This window comes from Homarus americanus, unplaced genomic scaffold (genome assembly GCF_018991925.1).
Source record: "Homarus americanus isolate GMGI-L3 unplaced genomic scaffold, GMGI_Hamer_2.0 scaffold367, whole genome shotgun sequence".
Lineage (NCBI taxonomy): Eukaryota > Metazoa > Arthropoda > Malacostraca > Decapoda > Nephropidae > Homarus > Homarus americanus.
In genome coordinates, this window is record NW_024743709.1 from 7,728,953 (window position 1) to 7,748,764 (window position 19,812).

At 42.4% G+C, this 19,812-nt stretch overlaps 1 protein-coding gene across 3 annotated transcripts in view; it reads right to left on the reverse strand.

The window, feature by feature from the left end:
* Positions 1-15,468: 15,468 nt before the first annotated feature.
* LOC121877272 (integrator complex subunit 2-like) overlaps positions 15,469-19,812 on the reverse strand; it is a 35,236-nt gene continuing 30,892 nt past the window's right edge. For all 3 annotated transcript variants that reach the window (XM_042382942.1, XM_042382943.1, XM_042382941.1), the window contains exons 19-20: positions 17,271-17,444; positions 15,469-15,861 (exon numbers count right to left, since the gene is read on the reverse strand). In XM_042382942.1, coding sequence (XP_042238876.1) covers positions 15,650-15,861; positions 17,271-17,444 — 386 coding nt within the window. In that variant the 3' untranslated portion in view covers positions 15,469-15,649. The remainder of the gene's footprint in view (positions 15,862-17,270; positions 17,445-19,812) is intronic.

Consider the following 19,812-nt stretch of genomic DNA (forward strand, 5'->3'; position numbering starts at 1 on the left):
CCGTCAATACAGCCCCAACACCACCACCTGCACGAAGCTCTCAAAAGCATTATAACATTCAAGGGTACGAGTTGAAATACCTGGAAAACGTCACCCTAAATTTACACTAGTTTCCCCAAAGACGCGATGGTGGTGGGTGTGGATAGCAGTGATGGTGGTGGGTGTAGGTAGCAGTGATGGTGGTAGGTGTAGGTAGCAGTGATGGTGGTAGGTGTGGGTAGCAGTGATGGTGGTGGGTGTGGATAGTAGTGATGGTGGTGGGTGTGGGTAGCAGTGATGGTGGTGGGTGTGGGTAGCAGTGATGGTGGTGGGTGTGGGTAGCAGTGATGGTGGTGGGTGTGGGTAGCAGTGATGGTGGTGGGTGTGGGTAGCAGTGATGGTGGTGGGTGTAGGTGATAGCAGTGATGGTGGTGGGTGTGGGTAGCAGTGATGGTGGTGGGTGTGGGTAGCAGTGATGGTGGTGGGTGTGGGTAGCAGTGATGGTGGTGGGTGTGGGTAGCAGTGATGGTGATGAGGTGTAGGTAGCAGTGATGGTGATGAGGTGTAGGGAGACAAAGTACAATGAAGTCTCAAAAAATTAATGTGAAGAGTTTCCTTCGTACTAAAGAGAAGTAAGATAACACGGAACAGATCGACAAACTACAACACAAAAAATGAATATCCCAATGGCAGAAAAAAATCAACTGGGACTCTACTTCAAGTTAACTAGACACTTTTATTCACCACCAGCCACGAGACGAAACTAATATTCAAAATCTGTGGGTCCCCGACCTTGGATACTACGCTGGTCTGAGGTACAGTACAAGGGTTCAGAACACCATATAATAACAACACTGGTGATGTAAAATTATCAACAACAGGATATCATAGACTCGAAATTGACATGATATTGTGTTTGGAATGTGTGCATGTTGTACAATATGTCTACGTCTATGAACCAAAAAATGTGGGATATAACACGAACAAAAATATATACTGTACGTACAGTATATTTCATTAACTTTATCAATCTAAGTCAGTACGACACGATAATTACGACAATATGTGGTTACCGCACTAGACCTGCCACCGTGATCTTAGCTACCCGAGTACGGTACAGTATATCGAGCTCTGGTCCATCACAACCACTTTAAGTGAGCATCCCACATTTTTCTGGTCCAGGAAACGAGTTAAATCAATTATGGATTGGGAGAGTTAATACGAAATACGGACAAAGGAACAGCTTTCTGACATATCAGCCCTGACATGTGAGCTACTTTTCAAGAAACACTTGGTGTTTCCAGTTAATTGAATCATTTGATCTTGAAATAATGGAAGATATTTTTTTTTTAAGATTGAATACCGAGATATGATAACAAGAAACTCCTTTTTACCCAAATAATCCCCAAACAGCTGCAATCACGGTAAGTCCGGCGGCATAGTGAGGTAGCTGTGAGTAACTGCAAGAGAAACTTTTCATCCCACATGCGTGACCAAGTGTCCAGAAAGTCACCCGATGATTTTGTTGAACTTCTTCGTGATCAAGTAGGCAGCGTCCATAACCTTGAGCTTATGTATCTCTATAGTACGTAAAGAACAAAACATTCTTAAAATCACTCACGTTGAGTTTTAACAATACTGTACTCTTGAGGCACATGTTCTGATATTCACATACTTGTCCACAAAGACACGCCCATGTTTAAAAAATATTTTATTATTCCCGGATGTATGACAGTTGCTCCTTGAACCGTTGAACGGTAAGTGGAGCATTGTGAGACGTGACGGAGAACGTGTGTCATATAACTAAAACTAAATTCTTCTTTTGTCATTCTCACTGGTTGACGAATCTTCATTGTCTTTAACACACATCCCTCTTCACTCAAAATATGTGATTCATCTAGGCTGTAAACACGAGCAGTTAATCTCCACCTTTACCGAGACAAGCATGTGGGGTTTTGTGATGCAGTCTCGCACTCAGGATGGGTTAGAGAAGGGAAACTCAGCAATGGCGGTTTTCTTATATAAATATATTATATACAAAACAGTCTGGTGCTGGGAAGTTGCTGCGTGGTAGAGGAGTTGCTGTGCAGGAGCTTCTAAAGAGGTGGTGTTGCGTGTTGCAGGGCTGTAGCTAGAATGGATCTCAACGGCGAGGCAGGGAGCTTATATACACGTCCAGTGGACGTAGAACCGTTAGTAAGCGTCGCAGGTGGCAAACCCCCCCCCCCCTTGTCTAGACAGCGAGGTTTGTCAGAGAAACTCGCCAGTTGGCTGAACCCCGCAGCTACTATATGCGGCTAGGCTTGTCAGTTGTAGGGGAGAATATCCACTACAATACTCCCCTTCCCCTCCAAGCGCTGCAGGAAACTTGTTGTCGGCAGGGTTGTATCTCACATGTGAGACATAACGGGAGGGGGTGTGGATCAGTCGGCCGCTACGGGAGAAGACTCCGTCTAGTGACACGAGATCTGTGGGAGAAGCAGAGGGAGAAGGAGAGTTGTGGATAAGAGAAGGTTGTACTGGCGAGGAATGTGGTGCTTCTCTCGCGGCAGGTGCAAAGTCCTCTGGGGTGCCGGGTGGGGTATCTGGATCATTAGGGCCGCATGCAGGACCCTCATCAGGAGCAGGGTCCACGTCAGGAGCAGTAGGTACCTGAGGATGAAATGAGGGTATGCAGAAATGTTGTGGGCGAGGTGATGCTCTAAGTGGCAGTTGTGGGCAGACAGGCGAAGGAGGTGCGGGATGAATGTGTTCAGGGCGGTGGGAAGGCTGGCGTGGGGCAGTAGCCTTGAATGCAGAAACTGCCTGTTGTAGTGTTTGCAGTAGGTCATGACGGGCAGCAGGAGTGAAGTGGTCAAGGTCAGAAGTAAGGCGTGTGATGTGCTGCTTGATAGCGTCGGAGGTTATGGCGTATACCAATCCCCGTCGATGTCGCTTCCTCATGTAGTTGCAGGGAGCCTCACAGCGTCTAGCTTTAGCACCAAAACGTTGATGGTACCAACAGAAGGTATGTACTCTGTGCTGGGGGCTGGCGGCGGGGTCTGGGGTAGGACACAGTGCGTGGGGCTGGGGCAGGAACAGGAGAAGCAGCAGGCATGGAGGAGCAGAGCTGCTCGAGGGTGTCCATTCTGCGGTGTAGAGACTGTAGCAGGACCCTCATGTCTTGCTTGTCTGGCGGAATGCTACTTCTCTGAGGAGCATTGATCAGGTTGATGAAACCGGGGCTAAGTGAAGGTGTGACCACTGAGTTGTTTGCGGCAGCATGGCGCACAGCAGTGTATTCGTGGAATACTCTGTCTGCCGTGGCTGCATAGGTCGCCGAGGTAGTAGAGTAGTCCAATGCCGAGAGGACGAGACGAACTTCTGCAGGGAGCTTCTGAGTGTGAAGCTGGCGCAGGATAGTGTCAGGAAGGTCCTTGTTCAGTCTCCGCATCTTGTACCAGAGACATGCAAGCGTTGAGTTGCCGAGGGAGAGGCCGGAGAGGTCTTGCAGGAGACTGGTGTCAGGCCGCTGGTATCGCCTCTTGAGAGCATCTCGTAGAGCTGCGAATTTGTTGTTAGCTGGAGGGTTGGTGATGACTTCTGCAACTTGTATGGCGACTTCTGTGGGCAGGGAACAGATCAGGGCGACGTATTTCTGTTCATCTGTAGCTGTAGAGCCGATGAGAGCTGCCTCCGTGTGGATGAGCCAGTCTTCAATGTTGTGACTGAAGACTGGGAGAGTGATCCGTTTCTCCTCCATCCTGTGAGAGTGCGTTTCTCCGGGGGTCACCATTGTGGGGTTTCGTGGTGTGGAATCGCACATAGGATGGAGGTGAGAAGGGAAACTCAGCAATGGCGGTTTTCTTATATAAATATATTATATACAAAACAGTCTGGTGCTGGGAAGTTGCTGCGTGGTAGAGGAATTGCTGTGCAGGAGCTTCTAAAGAGGAGGTGTTGCGTGTTGCAGGGCTGTAGCTAGAATGGATCTCAACGGCGAGGCAGGGAGCTTATATACACGTCCAGCGGACGTAGAACCGTTAGTAAGCGTCGCAGATGGCGACCCCCTTGTCTAGACGGCGAGGCTTGTCAGAAAATCTCGCAGCTGGCTGAACCCCACCGCTACTATATATGCGGCTAGGCTTGTCAGTTGTAGGGGAGAGTATCCACTACAAGCACTTACAGCTCCCACCCTTGGAGAAAGTTGTAGCTATAATTGATCAGCGAAGATGGCATGAACTGAACTAGTTATTTCGGCAAATTCTAAATATTTGTGTTCGACAGTAGCCCCATAAACATTAAGTACAGTACTGTATAAACGATACAGCCAATTAGAATCAAAACAAAAGGAAAAAACCCCATCGCAGCACAGCATTGAGAGTTTTTACCCCACCACTCTCAAATTTAGGAATAACACATTATGCAGATCTGTGTATCTTTTTATCACCAGACAACAAACATCTATACAATATATCCACCCCACCTCTTGATACAGACAATAGTATCAGAATTTAACCAACTAAATTGCTTGGATTGACATTACAATATTATTCAGGTGAGAGAATTTCAGAAGAAATTATCAGGAGAAAATTTCTCTAGTGAGTTTGTGATCGTCCATCAAAACGACCATCTCGTGTGATAACGACACGAAGCTACCGTATTCAGCATAAATGAAAAAGCAAAACATCACAAGCAGGGCAGGGCACGAGACGACCCAACCTTGTATTGTTGTCCAAGTGAGGGCTGGTAACATCATTTTCACTTGTTTATTCACCCTCTCGTAACAACGGATAGTTTGGAGCTTGTACCTTCCAGGTCACCAATCGTGCACGTCAGCCTGGTGGATGAGTGAGTGAAGGTGTAGCAAGCACCACTACCTTGGAAACACCCACGGTCATGAAGCTGGGCTGTACTCAAGATATTCTTAAGCTACGGCTTGCTTATTTGTCACACTGTAAGTCAAGCTGACGAGCTCTCAGGCGGCTTGTTCCATTGGGTGTAGGTAGCGAGGGATGGTCTAGGTGTTGTATTTTAAGCCTCTCTCTCCAGTTCTTTCAATCTCAGTTAAACGGCCTGCTGCTCTTGCACAGTTGTATACTCGACTGTCTTTTACACGAAATACTAAATGTTCAGATCCTATCCTGCCTCAGTATAAGAGTGCTGGTAGTAAAATGGTAGCATTCTCGCCTCTGACGACTGCGCCGTGAGTTCAAACTCAGAGTCAGAAGTAAGAAGGGTGTTTGCAGATATGCCAAATATGGAAGACTTAATCCAGTTTATTCCTGCACTAACAATGGACAGTTAAGGTTGTAACAGAGACCAACCGCCCGAGCGGCTAGGAAGGACAATGCAGACAATAAACACTAATGACATACACCATGGTGGAGCTGCCTGATCATGATGAGACTAAACGAAAGCGATAGACGAAGCTTGTACTTGACGGTTTCTTACATTGGTAAATAAACACCACACATTGGTGAATCCAGCTTACTGCATCTGAGAGAAGAGACGAAGGGGATGGATGGCGGATACTGAGGTATATGAAGGAAAAGATAAAGGTAGATGCGTGAGGGAGGGGAGAAGGGGAGGATAGCCGGAAGAAGCTTACGGAGGGTGAGGGAAGGATTATCATAACGAATTTTTTTTTTAGGAAATGAAGGAGTAGTATGAGAGGGGAGGAGTGAGAAATAAACACAGAAATGTGGAGAAATATATGCAACATATTTTCTATATTTCTGAGACTAAACACCAACCAAAACATTACTTTATTCTTCAAGTGTGACAAACACTAGTGGTCCTCAGGTGTGAGACACTATTTATAGTATGCACAGTACTCTAGTATGGTAATGTACAATAACATCCTCATATACAGGGATCCCCCTTGTCATTTTCTATGACTGGTTGACCATTTAGTGACCCAAATTCCGTGATTGGTCAACCAGCTGATGACGTCAACTGTGGCACTGCCTGGGTAAAGAATGATGTCACTGGTTCCCACCCATTCTCTCTCTCTCCACATTAAATAATAATAAAAAAAAAATGACGAGTTTTATACTCCTCTAAAATGGCTTTCCAGGAACGTTCTCTAAATTCAGGAAAAGATATCCACCCTATTTTGCATTTATTTTTCTGAACCATTAAAGCTGGAGAGAGAAAGTGACCCGTGTGATGTGTGTGTGTGTGTGTGTGTGTGTGTGTGTGTGTGTGTGATAATGGTATATTGAAAAAGGTTCAGCAGCAACAAAAACTGAAAATATACAATGAACAGTAATGACTTATTGCATACACCGACATGAGGGCAGGGACGTTTACAGTGACGAAAAGGGACATAAAGTGAACACAAAAATTTTTTATAGTGGATGGCGGCGGCTGGTCTTAGGACAATCTGTGAGAGGTCACTTAAATCGTAAGTCACGTGCGCTGAGATGTCGAACAGCATATTCGTTCACATGTGGTGTCATGAGGGACCCAGGGTGATGTCAGAAGGGTCTCTCATGATGTTGCAGTAACAGTCTCACAGGTGATATCATAGAGAACCTCAAATGATGTTATAGTAATTCCTTCATTATGTGGCATCACAGTGTCATGGGGACACCATGTGGTGTGGCGTCACAGTACCTTGTCTGCCACATGGTATTGTGGGGCCTCACAGTTAGGTCAACATTTGCCTGACCCTCGACTGTTCCCAATATGGAGTGATTAGCTTCTGTCATGTGGTTGGTAATAGTTGTTGGTTCACAAAGGGGTCATCTCCCTGGAGGTCACGTAGGCTCCACGTGCATTGAGGTGTTGAATAGCAAACACATGGTGCAGTAACTCACTCACAGGTAGTGTTGATGAGGGACCTCACATGGTGTAGTAACTCACTCACAGGTGGTGTTATGAGGGGCCTCACGTGGTGCAGTAACTCACTCTCAGGTGGTGTTATGAAGGGCCTCACGTGGTGCAGTAACCCACTCACAGGTGGTGTTATGAGGGGCCTCACGTGGTGCAGTAACTCACTCACAGGTGGTGTTATGAGGGGCCTCACGTGGTGCAGTAACTCACTCTCAGGTGGTGTTATGAAGGGCCTCACATGGTGTAGTAACTCACTCACAGGTGGTGTTATGAGGGGTTTTACATGGTGAAGTAACTCTCATATGTGGTGCTATGAGGGGCCTCACATGGTGCAGTAACTCACTCACAGGTGATGTTATGAGGAGTCTCACATAGTGCAGTAACTCACTCAGAGGTGGTGTTATGAGGGGCCTCACGTGGTGCAGTAACTCACTCACATATGGTGTTATGAGGGACGTTACGGGATGTAACAACTCATTATGTGACATCGTAATATTATGGGGATACCACATGGTCTGTCATAGGACCCCACTCACTGTTGTGTGTGGTGGTACTTCACAGTTAGGTGAGGAGGTCCCAGCATGGACTGATAAACACCTCACTGCCTGTTGTAGGGTCTCATGGGCGGTTAACTCTGGGACCTGACGTTGGTCGTGAAGGTTAACTTGACCATGATTCTCAGCTGTTACTGATTAGCATTGATTTCACTGGCTTTAGTCACTGTTCATCAATGTTCAACACATCTTCCACTCCTTTCCAAAACAAAATTGTAACTTATGACAGAAACTTGCTGATATTTTGGTGGGGAGGAGTGGTTAAGGAGAGGGAATTGGGGGTGAGGGCGAACAAGTGGCCCTTGCCGCTACGGAGCAACACCTATAGGCGTCCTAACCTTCCAATGGTCAGGACACAAGTGTGTGTGTGTGTGTGTGTGTGTTTTGCATATTGTGTAGTAGAGACTAAGAGACCCCTAATGAATCCTTTAAACACTTTACCATTTATTCTCACAGCAGTTTTTGAGCCCTCATATAGTGCTATAACCACTCAAACAAGACTCCCTGACCCCTAAACTACAATTTGACCACTGCATTACCTCACGTGGTACCCCATCAAATGTCTTCTCTAAGTCTACAAATACAAAATACAGCATTCTCTCATTCCCTAGTTATTTCACTTGTAGTTGCCTGACCATAATTCATTTCATTTCATTCCATTTCTCTCCCTATCAATTTCTCCATCACTCTTCTCGCAACTTTCATATCCCGATCTAACAGCTTCACTCACCTGTAAGTACTGCATTCAAGTAAATCACCTTTACCCTTGTAAGTACAGTGACCCCTCCGTTAACGAACTCAATCCGTTCCAGAAGGTCGTTCGTTAACCGAAAAGTTCGTTAACCGAAACCATTGTTTTAATGGGTTTTTGGGTAATTGGTTCCAGCTCACCGAAAATTTCCTAAATTCAACAAAAATGGTAAAAAAGTTCACTTATTTTGAGGTGTGTATGTAGAAGGCTCCTGGATGATGATGATGATGATTCTAGGATTTAGAATGGGGGTGGAGGAGAAGGAAGAAGAGAAGGCATTGGGGTGGAAGAGAAGTCACCCCATGGAGCCATTTCACCCATAAAATTTTAGCTCTTTGGTGTAATTCACGATTATTTTCTTTAAATCAACACTGCACTGCATTATATATTGTCAATATGTAAAATATATTTCAAAATGACCAATAATTTGCTTGGAAACACAGAAAAAAAGCGTTTAGTTGAAGAGAGTCTCAAGCAAGATGTTACCTCCAGTGAAAACAGAGAGAGACTAACTCCTGTTTGCTGTGTTAAGAGGCTGGATGCCGCGCATTAAACTAGTCACTTTACCTTCAATTATGTTCAATAATTGTTAAAATGACTAAAAAATTGAATATCAAACTTTTAAAATTATTGAATAGTATAAACTTCTTGATATTTACTAAAATAGTAAGGAATTTAAGCCCTAGAACCGATTAATGTATTGGCGGACTGATACTAAAGCTGGTTGCCCGGTCAGTGCAAGCGAAAACATGTTGAGGTCGGTTCGTAAGAACTTCGTTAACCGAATTTTTTTTTCGTTAACCGAATTGAAGATCCTTATGGAAGGCAGTTCGTTAATCGAAATTACGTTAACCGAGGTGTTCGTTAAACGAGGGGTCACTGTATTCATGATCACACTCCTTAGTGAGTTATCTGGAACAGTACATTCCATCATGATAGCATTAGTAAATTCAGTCACCAATGACACACTGACATCATCTGATGCTTTCAGGCATTTTTGCAATTATCCCAGCACTTCCAGCCACCTATCCATTTTTCATTGTCGTATACTTTTTTCACCCATTCTCTTTTAACTGTTGGGCCTGGTCCCTATACTATTTCTACTACCCCTAGGCTGCCCATCCATCCAAACCCCTCAATCAGCAGTCAATAGCAGTTTTCTTTTCAGGCATCCATGATTTCCTGGTCATCAATAACCAAATTATCATGGTGTTTTCTAACACATTACTTCCCAACAACATCCTTGCTTCTACCCATTATTTACCTGGCTATTCTGAATACTGTACTTCAACTCTAGCATTCACAATACTGTAATATCTCCATTATCTGGAATAAATCTTTTCTTCCCGGGAAAAATAGCACATCACGGAATTTTTCCGGGTACTGAGAAAAGTTTACTGAGAGTCTAAACTATGTATCTCACACAGGCAGATAAAACTGTATTTAATTACTGTATGCAAACACCATTGTACACATACAATACTGTACAGTACAGTATATTGTAAACAAACAAAATATACTACTGTATACATTACATAAATAAACAAAACTGTACTCACCAGCAGATGCTGTCTTCTTGAGCTTGTGATGCAGGCAGGCCAAATTGTGATAGGATGATACAAGATGGCCTACTTTGTCCTGTACCATCTATGTGGCAGCTGGTCCTAACTGTCACTCTCCTCTCCTCTCCCTCCATGAAGCAGAGAGGCAAATCCGGAGAAACATGAATGATTTCCACTGCAAACAAAGTGCTGGGTCGTGGTGATGATGAGGCATGTGGTGGTGGTGGACAGGGTGAAGACAAAGTATGTGGTGGTGGTGATGGACAGGATGATGATGAGGCATGTGGTGGTGGTGGACAGGGTGAAGACAAAGTATGTGGTGGTGGTGATGGACAGGGTGATGATGAGGCATGTGGTTATGGTGGTGATGGTAGGTGTGCTATCTCTGATGTTGAGATATGGGTTGGACCAGAAACACTAGCCCCACTGGTGCTTGGCAAGCTGCCATAGGAGACAGCACTAGGACACCTGAGGACTGGAATGGGGACCTTGGGGAAGTAGTCCCCAGTCTTATGCTAATTGATCTTGACCCACTTTTGCATTTCCTCTATGACAACTGCTCTCATCTCCTGAATGTTCTGGTAAAACCGGAGGAAGTGGAGAATGTCAGTGGTGGCCATAAAGTTCAGGCGACTGTCCAGGTAGGTCCTTGCCTCTCTGAGACCGGTGGTGGTACTTTCCTCCACTTTTTTCTCTCCAGCGTCCTCTTCCTCCCCACATCCTTCTTTGTACGACCTGATGACACCTTCAACTATTTCCTCCTGCAACCACTCACCCACATCTTTTACTGCCACGGAAAAGACTGTGGGCCTCTTCCACTTCAAAGCCCTCAAAGTCTGCATCCTCCTCCAGTAACACAGCTTCTGCAGCATCATCACCACTTAAGAACTTACACACATTCCTCAGTGTCATCCCTGTGATCTTGTCCCAGGCTGCCCTGAGGCTGAACACTGCATCCCAGATGTTGTAATCCTTGATGTTCTTCAGTGTTCTGGCCCCCAAGGTGTCTTCCTCCCCATCTGGCACTGGTTACACCAACAGAATACCAATCAGGAGGAGGCACCTGTAGTGGTGTTTGCAGGCCAGAATGATGCCCTGGTCCATGGGTTGTATGAGTAAGGTGGTGATAAGCCCAGCTGTGACAGCATCTCACTGATGCTCTGTCTAATTATTCTAACATGTCAATTTTGTCTGATTTATTAACTTGAGTTCTTCAAGATGTGTTTGAGCTAATATGGAGAGTAAGTCACATCAAGGGACATTGTTTAGAATTAAATGTCTTTGTTAATCACCCTGATCCCAGAATCCACTAAAATCAGACTGACTAGGTAGAGGTTCTTGTAATCTTCTTACTGCCTCATTATCTAGAATATCCAATAACCTACTTTTCTTAGCAGAAGCAGGTTGGTCTAATTGGGGATTAAATCTGTTACCTATCACCCATAATTCTAAACTTTCTGCCAACTTAGGATCTTTCCAGTGATTTACATTTAGAAATTTATTCTACAAGGCCTTGTTCCATCTATTTTTATTTGGATCTGCAATAATTCTTTCTTATCTCCTGCAGCTTGATTAATTTAAAAAATTTGATCATAACAAACTGCACAATTCAATGGTGAAAACAGGTTGTCCGAGACACAGCTGCTATGAATTATGCAAGCCAAATGAGGATCTAACTTGGTAATCCAAGTGGCTCTACATCCTTGATAATAACATGTCATATGGTCCACTTGGGTCCTGGGTGAAACTACTACAGTGTACTACTGAATTCACATCTTCTACTGACGGACACTTCCTTGTATGTAGTGTATGAGCTGAACTTTCCAGTCCTTGTAGCTCCTCACTCAACACTAGTTCCCCAGGGACAGTTCCATGGTCTCCTCCATCATCTAGCAGTCCAGACAACTGTCCTTCATCCTCCAGTTGCACATCACTCATCTAAACTAGGAACAACACTATGAGTCACATTGTATCATCATAATAAGACAAGGAAGATAACATTTTTCCAAAACATAATCAGTATGACTCGTAACTGTGATATTTTAGTAAGTTATTTCATTTAATGTCTCTTATTGTTATATGAGTCACCAGTGTGACAATCATAAACAACTAACTCACTATATCATACACCTCTCCCTTCTCTTATCTCAATTATCCCTCAGCTCAATGAACTTTGTTTCTTCATCAAACTAACTTCATTTAGAGCATTTATATTTTGAGGGATCACCAAGTTCTCTATTTGTTGCCAATCAGGGTGCACAGACATCATCGCTTCAATTAATTAGCTTGAGCGATAATGCCCGAGTGAGCATCAAATCACTCGGAAGGGTTGACAGTGCTGAGCTGCAGGGGCGATTCTACGGGGGGGCCAGGGGGGCCATGGCCCCCCCAGATTTTGGGCTGGCCCACCCACTTTTTATTCTCAAAATTTTAATTCCAAAAACATTCCCAAAATCAGGAAGTGAGTCAAGTGACTCAGGCAATGGGCGCACCGCAAGCCAGATGCAGGCATGGGTGAGGTGAGGTGAGATCACTGAAGCGAGGTGAGGTGAGGCCCGGAGGGCAGAATTCGGAGGGTGCAGATATGCGGGGTGGGGTCACATCACGGTGTATATAAACAAACTGCCTTGTCGGTGATGAACATTACCACTCTGTATTTCCACTGAGGAGGGTGACAGACTGACAAGCAAGCAGACTTAGGAAAAGCAGCAATGCTCATTTCGTCGCTCCGTGAAGACCTAGCTGATAAACGCCACTGTAACTTGATTGAGCATTACTCCGAGAAGATTGATGAGCTCTTTGAGAAATGCAGCATTTCACCAACAAAGACACGAAAGCGAACCAGAAAACCTCGACAGAATGATGAATTCATTGTGCTGGAAACGACCGGGCAAAGATCTGACGTGAGTCATGTGCACATTGGCATCTTCTATGAAGTCCTAGACTGTTTGATTAGTGAATTAGACAGGCGTTTCTACAATGATTCCTGTGCAATTTTCTGTGGGATTTCAGCTCTTTGTCCAGGACAGACATTCTTGTCTGAAGAAGATTTGAAGGCATTGCAGTTACATACTCAGTCAATCAAAGTGATTTACCACATGAGATGCCTCTGGTGAAGAAATTGCTCGTGAAGGAACAAAAACCTTCATCGCTCGTGCAATTTATGTCATTTATATGCCCTTATAAGGCTGCATTTGACTGTTTGTATAAATTACTGTTGATAGCTGTAACTCTCCCTGTTACCAGTGCTTCATGCGAGAGAGGCTTTTCGAAAATGAAATTAGTGATAACATTCCTAAGAAATTCCATGTCCAGTGACAGACTGAGTAACATCGCGCGACTATCGAATGAAAGTGCACGCGCTGAGGGAATTCATTTAGATTGTTTTGTCGACGAGTTTGGCAGCCGACATAATAATCGTAGGATTAAGCTGCACTGAATATACTGCTACCGTCGCAGTACCGTGTGAACTGAAACCGCACCATTGCCATTTGCCATTGGGTATAATGTATCAGTTGCATGCGGCGCCCATGTCTGAAAACATAAACGTTGTCTCCATAATCTCCATTATGTGTGAAGCGTGAGATCATTCATTTTTCCGCTGATGTATGTACATACATTGTAAAGACACTGCTATATTTTTCAATGTTTGTTATGCGGTACACCCGCCCTTTATGTGACTATGTTCAAGTGTCAATACTCCAATGAATCATGATTAGTGGAATAAGAGCGTTGCCATTATACCGCCATATGCTGATTATTTTAGGCTGGCGTCATGAGAGACGTCACTTCACATTTGTCAATCAAATTGGTGTAATAATGCCAAAAACTGCATCTTGCACGTTGTACACAGGTTTGGTATTGCCCCCCCAACTTTTACCTTGGCCCCAAAGTGGCCCCCCCCCCCCACTTTCCGAGGGCTAGAAACGCCACTGCTGAGCTGCTACCATAGCGCTCCATTGGCCAACATCGTTCACCATTACTCTAGCAAGATGTAGTGGGTTGAGAATTCCACCCTGAATGGTTCTCATATAACCCATACTAAGGATACAAGGTCCATCCCAACATAACCCTAGATTGCTAGTAAGACCGTGGTTGCCATGCTTGACCAGACCGTATAAAAAATTGTCCCAAACACAATATCTGAGAGACATAAACAAAATAAAAGTCACTCGGTGTCCTCACCGTGCTAAGATGTATAAATACCAAATATAAAATCCTCGTGGCACTTAGTATTTCAGTTATTATAACACAAATTAGCAGAGCCTTCTTTGTGTGTATTTACAGCTGATTTGCCAGGCAAGAAGATGACGGTAGCAATGAGTGTGATAGAGGGTGCGGGAGGGAGTTTTGAGAATTGCAATTAAATGCCAGGTTGCGACGTGTCCTCCTAATATTACGTATTAAGTAATTATTAGATGTTATAATTGCCTGTATGTTGGCCTGGCGAGTTATTGCTAGGCATTAACATACCTAGGTATAAAGCTAGATGTCGCATTCTGGATTGAACAAAAATAAATTGTATTGAAGCATGACAACCTTGGGCGATGGAATGCATTTCCTCAAGAAGGGGTGAAAAAAATAAAAAATCATCAAAACAAAATTTAAAAAAGTTGGACTTCCTCCATCCGGTCTTGGATATTCTGAAGGTGAGAAACAAGTTTTCTTCGAAATAAAATTTTTGGGGGGTAAAGTTGCTGGTTCTTAGAGGTCAGTGTCCTACAGTATTACCTAAATTGTGTTGTGAGTGTGGCAGACAAATGGATACATAGCTCACCTCCTGTCTTAAAGGTTGCTGGTTCATGCTCAGAGTACCCTCAGGTCCATCCAGTTGTGAATGGGTACCTAAATTTACAGATGGGGATAGTGAAGACAGTTCAGTGCAGTGTTGGCTGCCTGCTTGTGATCTTAGCAAGGTTGGAAAACCCAACCTTGGGGATATATTCCTGGCCTGTCACTGAGTTCTACTATCTATCTGTAGGTGACATGATCAGTACTGAAGGTGGTGCTGAAGTTAACTCAGTTGCAAGAGTATGCAGCCAGCAAGAGAAGTGTGATGTTGTATGGCAGTGAAACATGGGAGGTTAAAGAGGATGACACACAGCCTTGAGTGAGCTAAAATAAGAATGCTAAGGTGAATGTGCAATGTGACACTGAAAGATAGGAAACCTTATATTCAGAGAAAAGATGAAACCTTATATTCAGAGAAAAGATGATGGTTGGGTATTGGGAGAGTCAGCAAAGCTTTGTGTAAGAGCAGGCTGAGACGGTTTTAGGAAGTGAAGAGAATGGAGGAGACCATCTGGGTTAGGAGATGCATGAGTTTGAATATGGAAGGGAGGAGAGCCAGGGAAAGGTCAAGAATGACATGAGGAGAGGGTGTGAGTTATGACATTACAGTCATAAACCTAATGAGAGAGGTGGCAAGATACCATGGAGAGCTGTCATTAGGTAAGCATGCTTAACCCTTAGGCCCCAGGTGATGTTCCAGAATGTCTGCCTGTTTTCCCACCATTTTTTTGTTGTTGTTTTATTATTTTTTTTTTGGAAAAGTTGATTTTTTTTCACAATTTAACCCCGTGAGGGGTACTGCCAGTAGCACCCTAACCCGGGGCTTAAGGGTTAACCAACAAAAGCATGAAAAATAGCCGTAAAATGATGATGATGATTATGTACCAAATGCTTATTAATTAGCTTATTGTCCACATTGGCCCACACAGGCCCTCTGACATGGGACCCACTTTCACAAAGTGTACAGTTACCTGAGAATCACAAGAAATATCAGCCTAGTAAATAACAAACATTTCTTTCCTACACTTTATATTTCACATACAAATACATGGTCATTAAAAACAAAAGCCTTTCTTTACATTAAGCATATAACAAAACTCTCAAGTTTTCCTAGACCAACTAATATAAAATTATGTTATGTATTGTTTTGTACATCAAATATAACTACAGTATAATAAAAACAAACTTCAATTTTAATATAAATTATGGGTCATCGAGCTCTCTGCTACGATCTTCCTAAAGGCCGCTATTATCCGGGCATAAAGACTGTCTTCACGAGGAACCTTGCGAACCAGGTGCTTGCGGAGAGTCTGGGGTGAGAGACTACCTGGAGGCAGAGTCTCTTCATAATCCATCTTGTGCTCTGCTGAATCTTTTGTCTCCTCATCAAGTGTGTCTAAAAATGCTGAAAATTGAAGCAAATGTATATGCATTAAAAAGAGAGTAAATAATTGTCCTCTCCCCTGAGGATAAACACTTTGGCTTCATACCTAATATTCTAATAGTTGTCAACATGAACACAACAAATGTCTCATGAAGTGAACCACAGATTAGTTTGTTTACAGCATGAGGTAGATTTTGTGTCTCAAGTCTGTATAAAAAACGTGGGATATTTGGAATTGTCTTTTCCTTTTTTGTGGCTGCACCAGGAGACTACACATATATAAATTTCTGGACAATTTAATATAAAAGTATAACGGATAATTTCCACCAAGACCAGGGTATCTCTCCACCGGACATGATTACAATTATTGTATACAGTGGTCACTCGATTAACGAACGGTTCAATTAACGAAATCTCGGTTAACGAATTAGCTCCCATAAGGATTTTCAGTTCCATTAACGAACAAAACTTCGATTAACGAAAGCCTTATGAGAAACACGCTTTGCTGTGCGCATCAGCTGATCGGCTAGTCCGCCAAAACAGTAATTGGTTCTATGTTTACATTCGTTTCCAGTGGAGTAAATATCAAGAAAGTTGTGCTCTTGAATATTGTTGCATTTTTTTTATATTAAAATTATTGGTTATTCTAATTTAGTTAACACACTGATAATATATACAGTACAGGGAACAGTTTTTGTGTGTCAATCAGCTGATCGAATCACCCACCAATCCTTCTCAGCTTACGGTAACTTTGTTTACAGTGGAGCAAACATCCAGTTTGTTGGTCTCTTGAATATTTTTGCATTTTTACATTAAAATTATTGGTCATTCTGAAATTTAGTTCACATATTGATAATATACAGCGCAGAAATTATTATGAAACATGAAGAAGGCATTAGAACCAACGCACTCTGTAAAGAATATGGCATGTCATCATCGCCTACCTCTACAATCAGCTGTTTGATATGTAAGCAAAGCTGCCAGGAATACGACATACACACCTCAAAGTAAGTTAAAATATAGTATTCTATTGTTTTTTATTTATTATTATACAGTACAGTATACTGTACAGTACAGTACTGTATTTAGTTTACATTTAATGTTTTGTTCATTCTATTACCAGTATACAGGTATACAGTACAGTACTTTGTATGTACTTTTCCTGTGAGTTGGAACCAATTACCCATTGAAATAATAGATTCGGTTAAAGAACAACTCTGTGGAACGAATTGTGTTAGTTAATCGAGGGACCAATGTATATTAGTCACCACAAAAACAAAAATAATAAATAAATAATAATAATAATAATAATAATAATAATAATAATAATAATAAATATATAAATAAAATAATAATAAAATAAATAAATAAATAAAAAATTTGAATGAAATAAAATAAGTTAAGACAAAATCACTTCTAAAGTCACTTACCAATAGATTTGGGAGCTGGTGCTGCCGAGAGAGCAGACTGAGCAGTAGATACCCGGCCATACATGACCAGTAAGTGCACGAGATCATCTGTAAGTGCCGGAAATGCTCTGCCAATACCCACCAATGATGGAAGTGATGCTTCCATGATCATAATTCTCTCTTCTTCACCAAGAACTGTATGAAATAAGACATACCAAATTACTTACAGGAATACTGTAGTTATTGATAATGAGGAATTTAAGGTGCTTAGAGAAAATACTACAATCCTCAGCTGAATCAGGAGTTTGACTGAAATGAGGGCAGCTTAGGAGCAGCTGAGCCAGAACAGGGACCATACCCAAGGGTTTAAAAAGAATGAGTGAAAGAGAGAAAAATACAAAATGAAGAATGGAAAGGCAGCTGGTAACTCTGTAATAGTTGCCAGAATGTTGAAAGCTTCAGACGATGCTGGCTTGACGATGGTCACTGAGCTGATTAATGAAATTAGGAGGGAATGTACTGCTCCAGCTGATGGGCTGAAAGCATGACTGTGAATACTTACAAGGGAAACTGTTAAACCAGGTTTAAAAAGTTGTGGAAAGAGTGACTGGGAAATTGATAAGGGAGAGAGTGAACATAAATGAAATGTAACCTGGGTTCATGCCAGGCAGGGGAAATACAGAGGCAATATTTATGGCCAGGCAACTACAGGAGAAATATCTAGGGAAGGAGAGAAAGCTGTATTTTGTGTTTGTAGACTTGGAAAAAACATTTGACAGGTAGTGCAGAAGAGTGTCTTGCTTGAGCAGTTATGACACTGTATGAGAGCTCAAGAAACTCTGTGAGAGTAAATGGTGAGGAAAGTGAGGAATCTCGGGTGACAGTAGAGATACATCAAGGGTCTGTCTTAAGACCCCTTCTGTTTATCAAGGTGTTATAAGGACTACTCTGTATTTTGAAAAATTGGGACTGGTTTACTCTGGGAGTTGTTATATGCTGATGACTTAGTATTGATAGGAGATAGTTTGGAAGAGGTTGTGGTGAAATTTAAGAAATGGAAGGATAGAATGGAGTAAAAGAGTATGAGAGTGAATGTGGGAAAAGATAAAGAAAAGATTCATGGTGTGGATGAGGGACCTGTGGTGGAAAGTGGAAAATGGACACATAATGTGAAGTGAATGTGTGGAAAGTGGGCAGCCAAGAAGTGCAGTGAAGTAGATGGTGAAGATGCAGGATGTTGCTGACTTTAAGTGTCCTGTATGTACAGGTAACCATGTGACCTTAGCAAGGCAGGAAATGCTCAATATTGGGCAGACAGTATAACCCTGGGTTGTATCAACAAGTTCTGCTACCTGGGTGATATGATCGATGCTGGAGGGGGTGCTGAAGCTAATTCAGTTGTAAGAGTCAAAGTGACTGGAAGAACTTTAGGGAACTGATGCCTTTACTGACAATGAGAGGACCTTCCCTTTGCTTGGAAGGCGAGTTGTATGGCAATGAAACATGGACAGTTAATGAGGATGACATACAGTACATAGGCTTGAGTGAACTGATATGAGAATGGCGAGTGGTGAGATGGATGTGTAATCTGATATTGAGAGATAGGAAACCCTGTTCACAACTAAAAGGGTAGTTGGATATGAAGAGTATTGGCAAGGTATTGCATAAAGGTGGGCTGAGGTTTGGGCATGTGGAGAAAATGCATACTGTATGTTACACCTGAATGTGATCTTGTGTGCGTGTACATTACTTTGCATGCAATAATCTTTGTTTGTACAGTATTACCATATCTTTATTTACAACAACTACATAAATTTTTTGCCAGAAAGCACAGTTAAGGTGATAATTATGGTGATCACTATAAACTCTTGGACCTTTTCAAAACTGATCATGATTATTTATAATGTACATGAGTATCCTATATCAAAATATTCAAGTTTCATCTAAATCTAATGCCTCTAAATTGTCAAGGTTATGATCATTTTCATGATTACTAATAATTACAACAAAATTGTCATTACATGACTATTGCAACATAATCTTATGCATGTAAGCTGCAATTTGTTACAACAAGAATGATTGTGCTATCTCAATTACAATAGTTCAAGAGATATGCTGCACGGTAGTGAGTTCCATTCTCCAAAGTTTAACCATTTTTTGTTTTTGTTTTTGCGTTTACAAAATTATGGTCCGCACAGCCTCATATACACTATACACTATATATTTCTAAGAAAGCCTACAATATCATATCATCACTTAACGCTTTTCTTCATCCAGTCACAGTAATATAAAACACAAAGTTTTCCCTTATTTTGTGGTCCCTGAACTTATTCTTGTACAGTATTCTAAGCACTGAAAGGCTAACAGTGAGACTCATAACAAATGAAGAAATGGTAGGTGGTCATGACACATTAAACACAACAACCAATCATCAGTGTTCATTACAAGTGTGTCCCCACAGGCATGAGAAAAAAAAAGAGAGAGAATAAGCAGACATTTTTAATAGTTAGAGGTGAATGCCATTTTCAGTTATACAACACCAGGTACAATAAATAAAAATTTT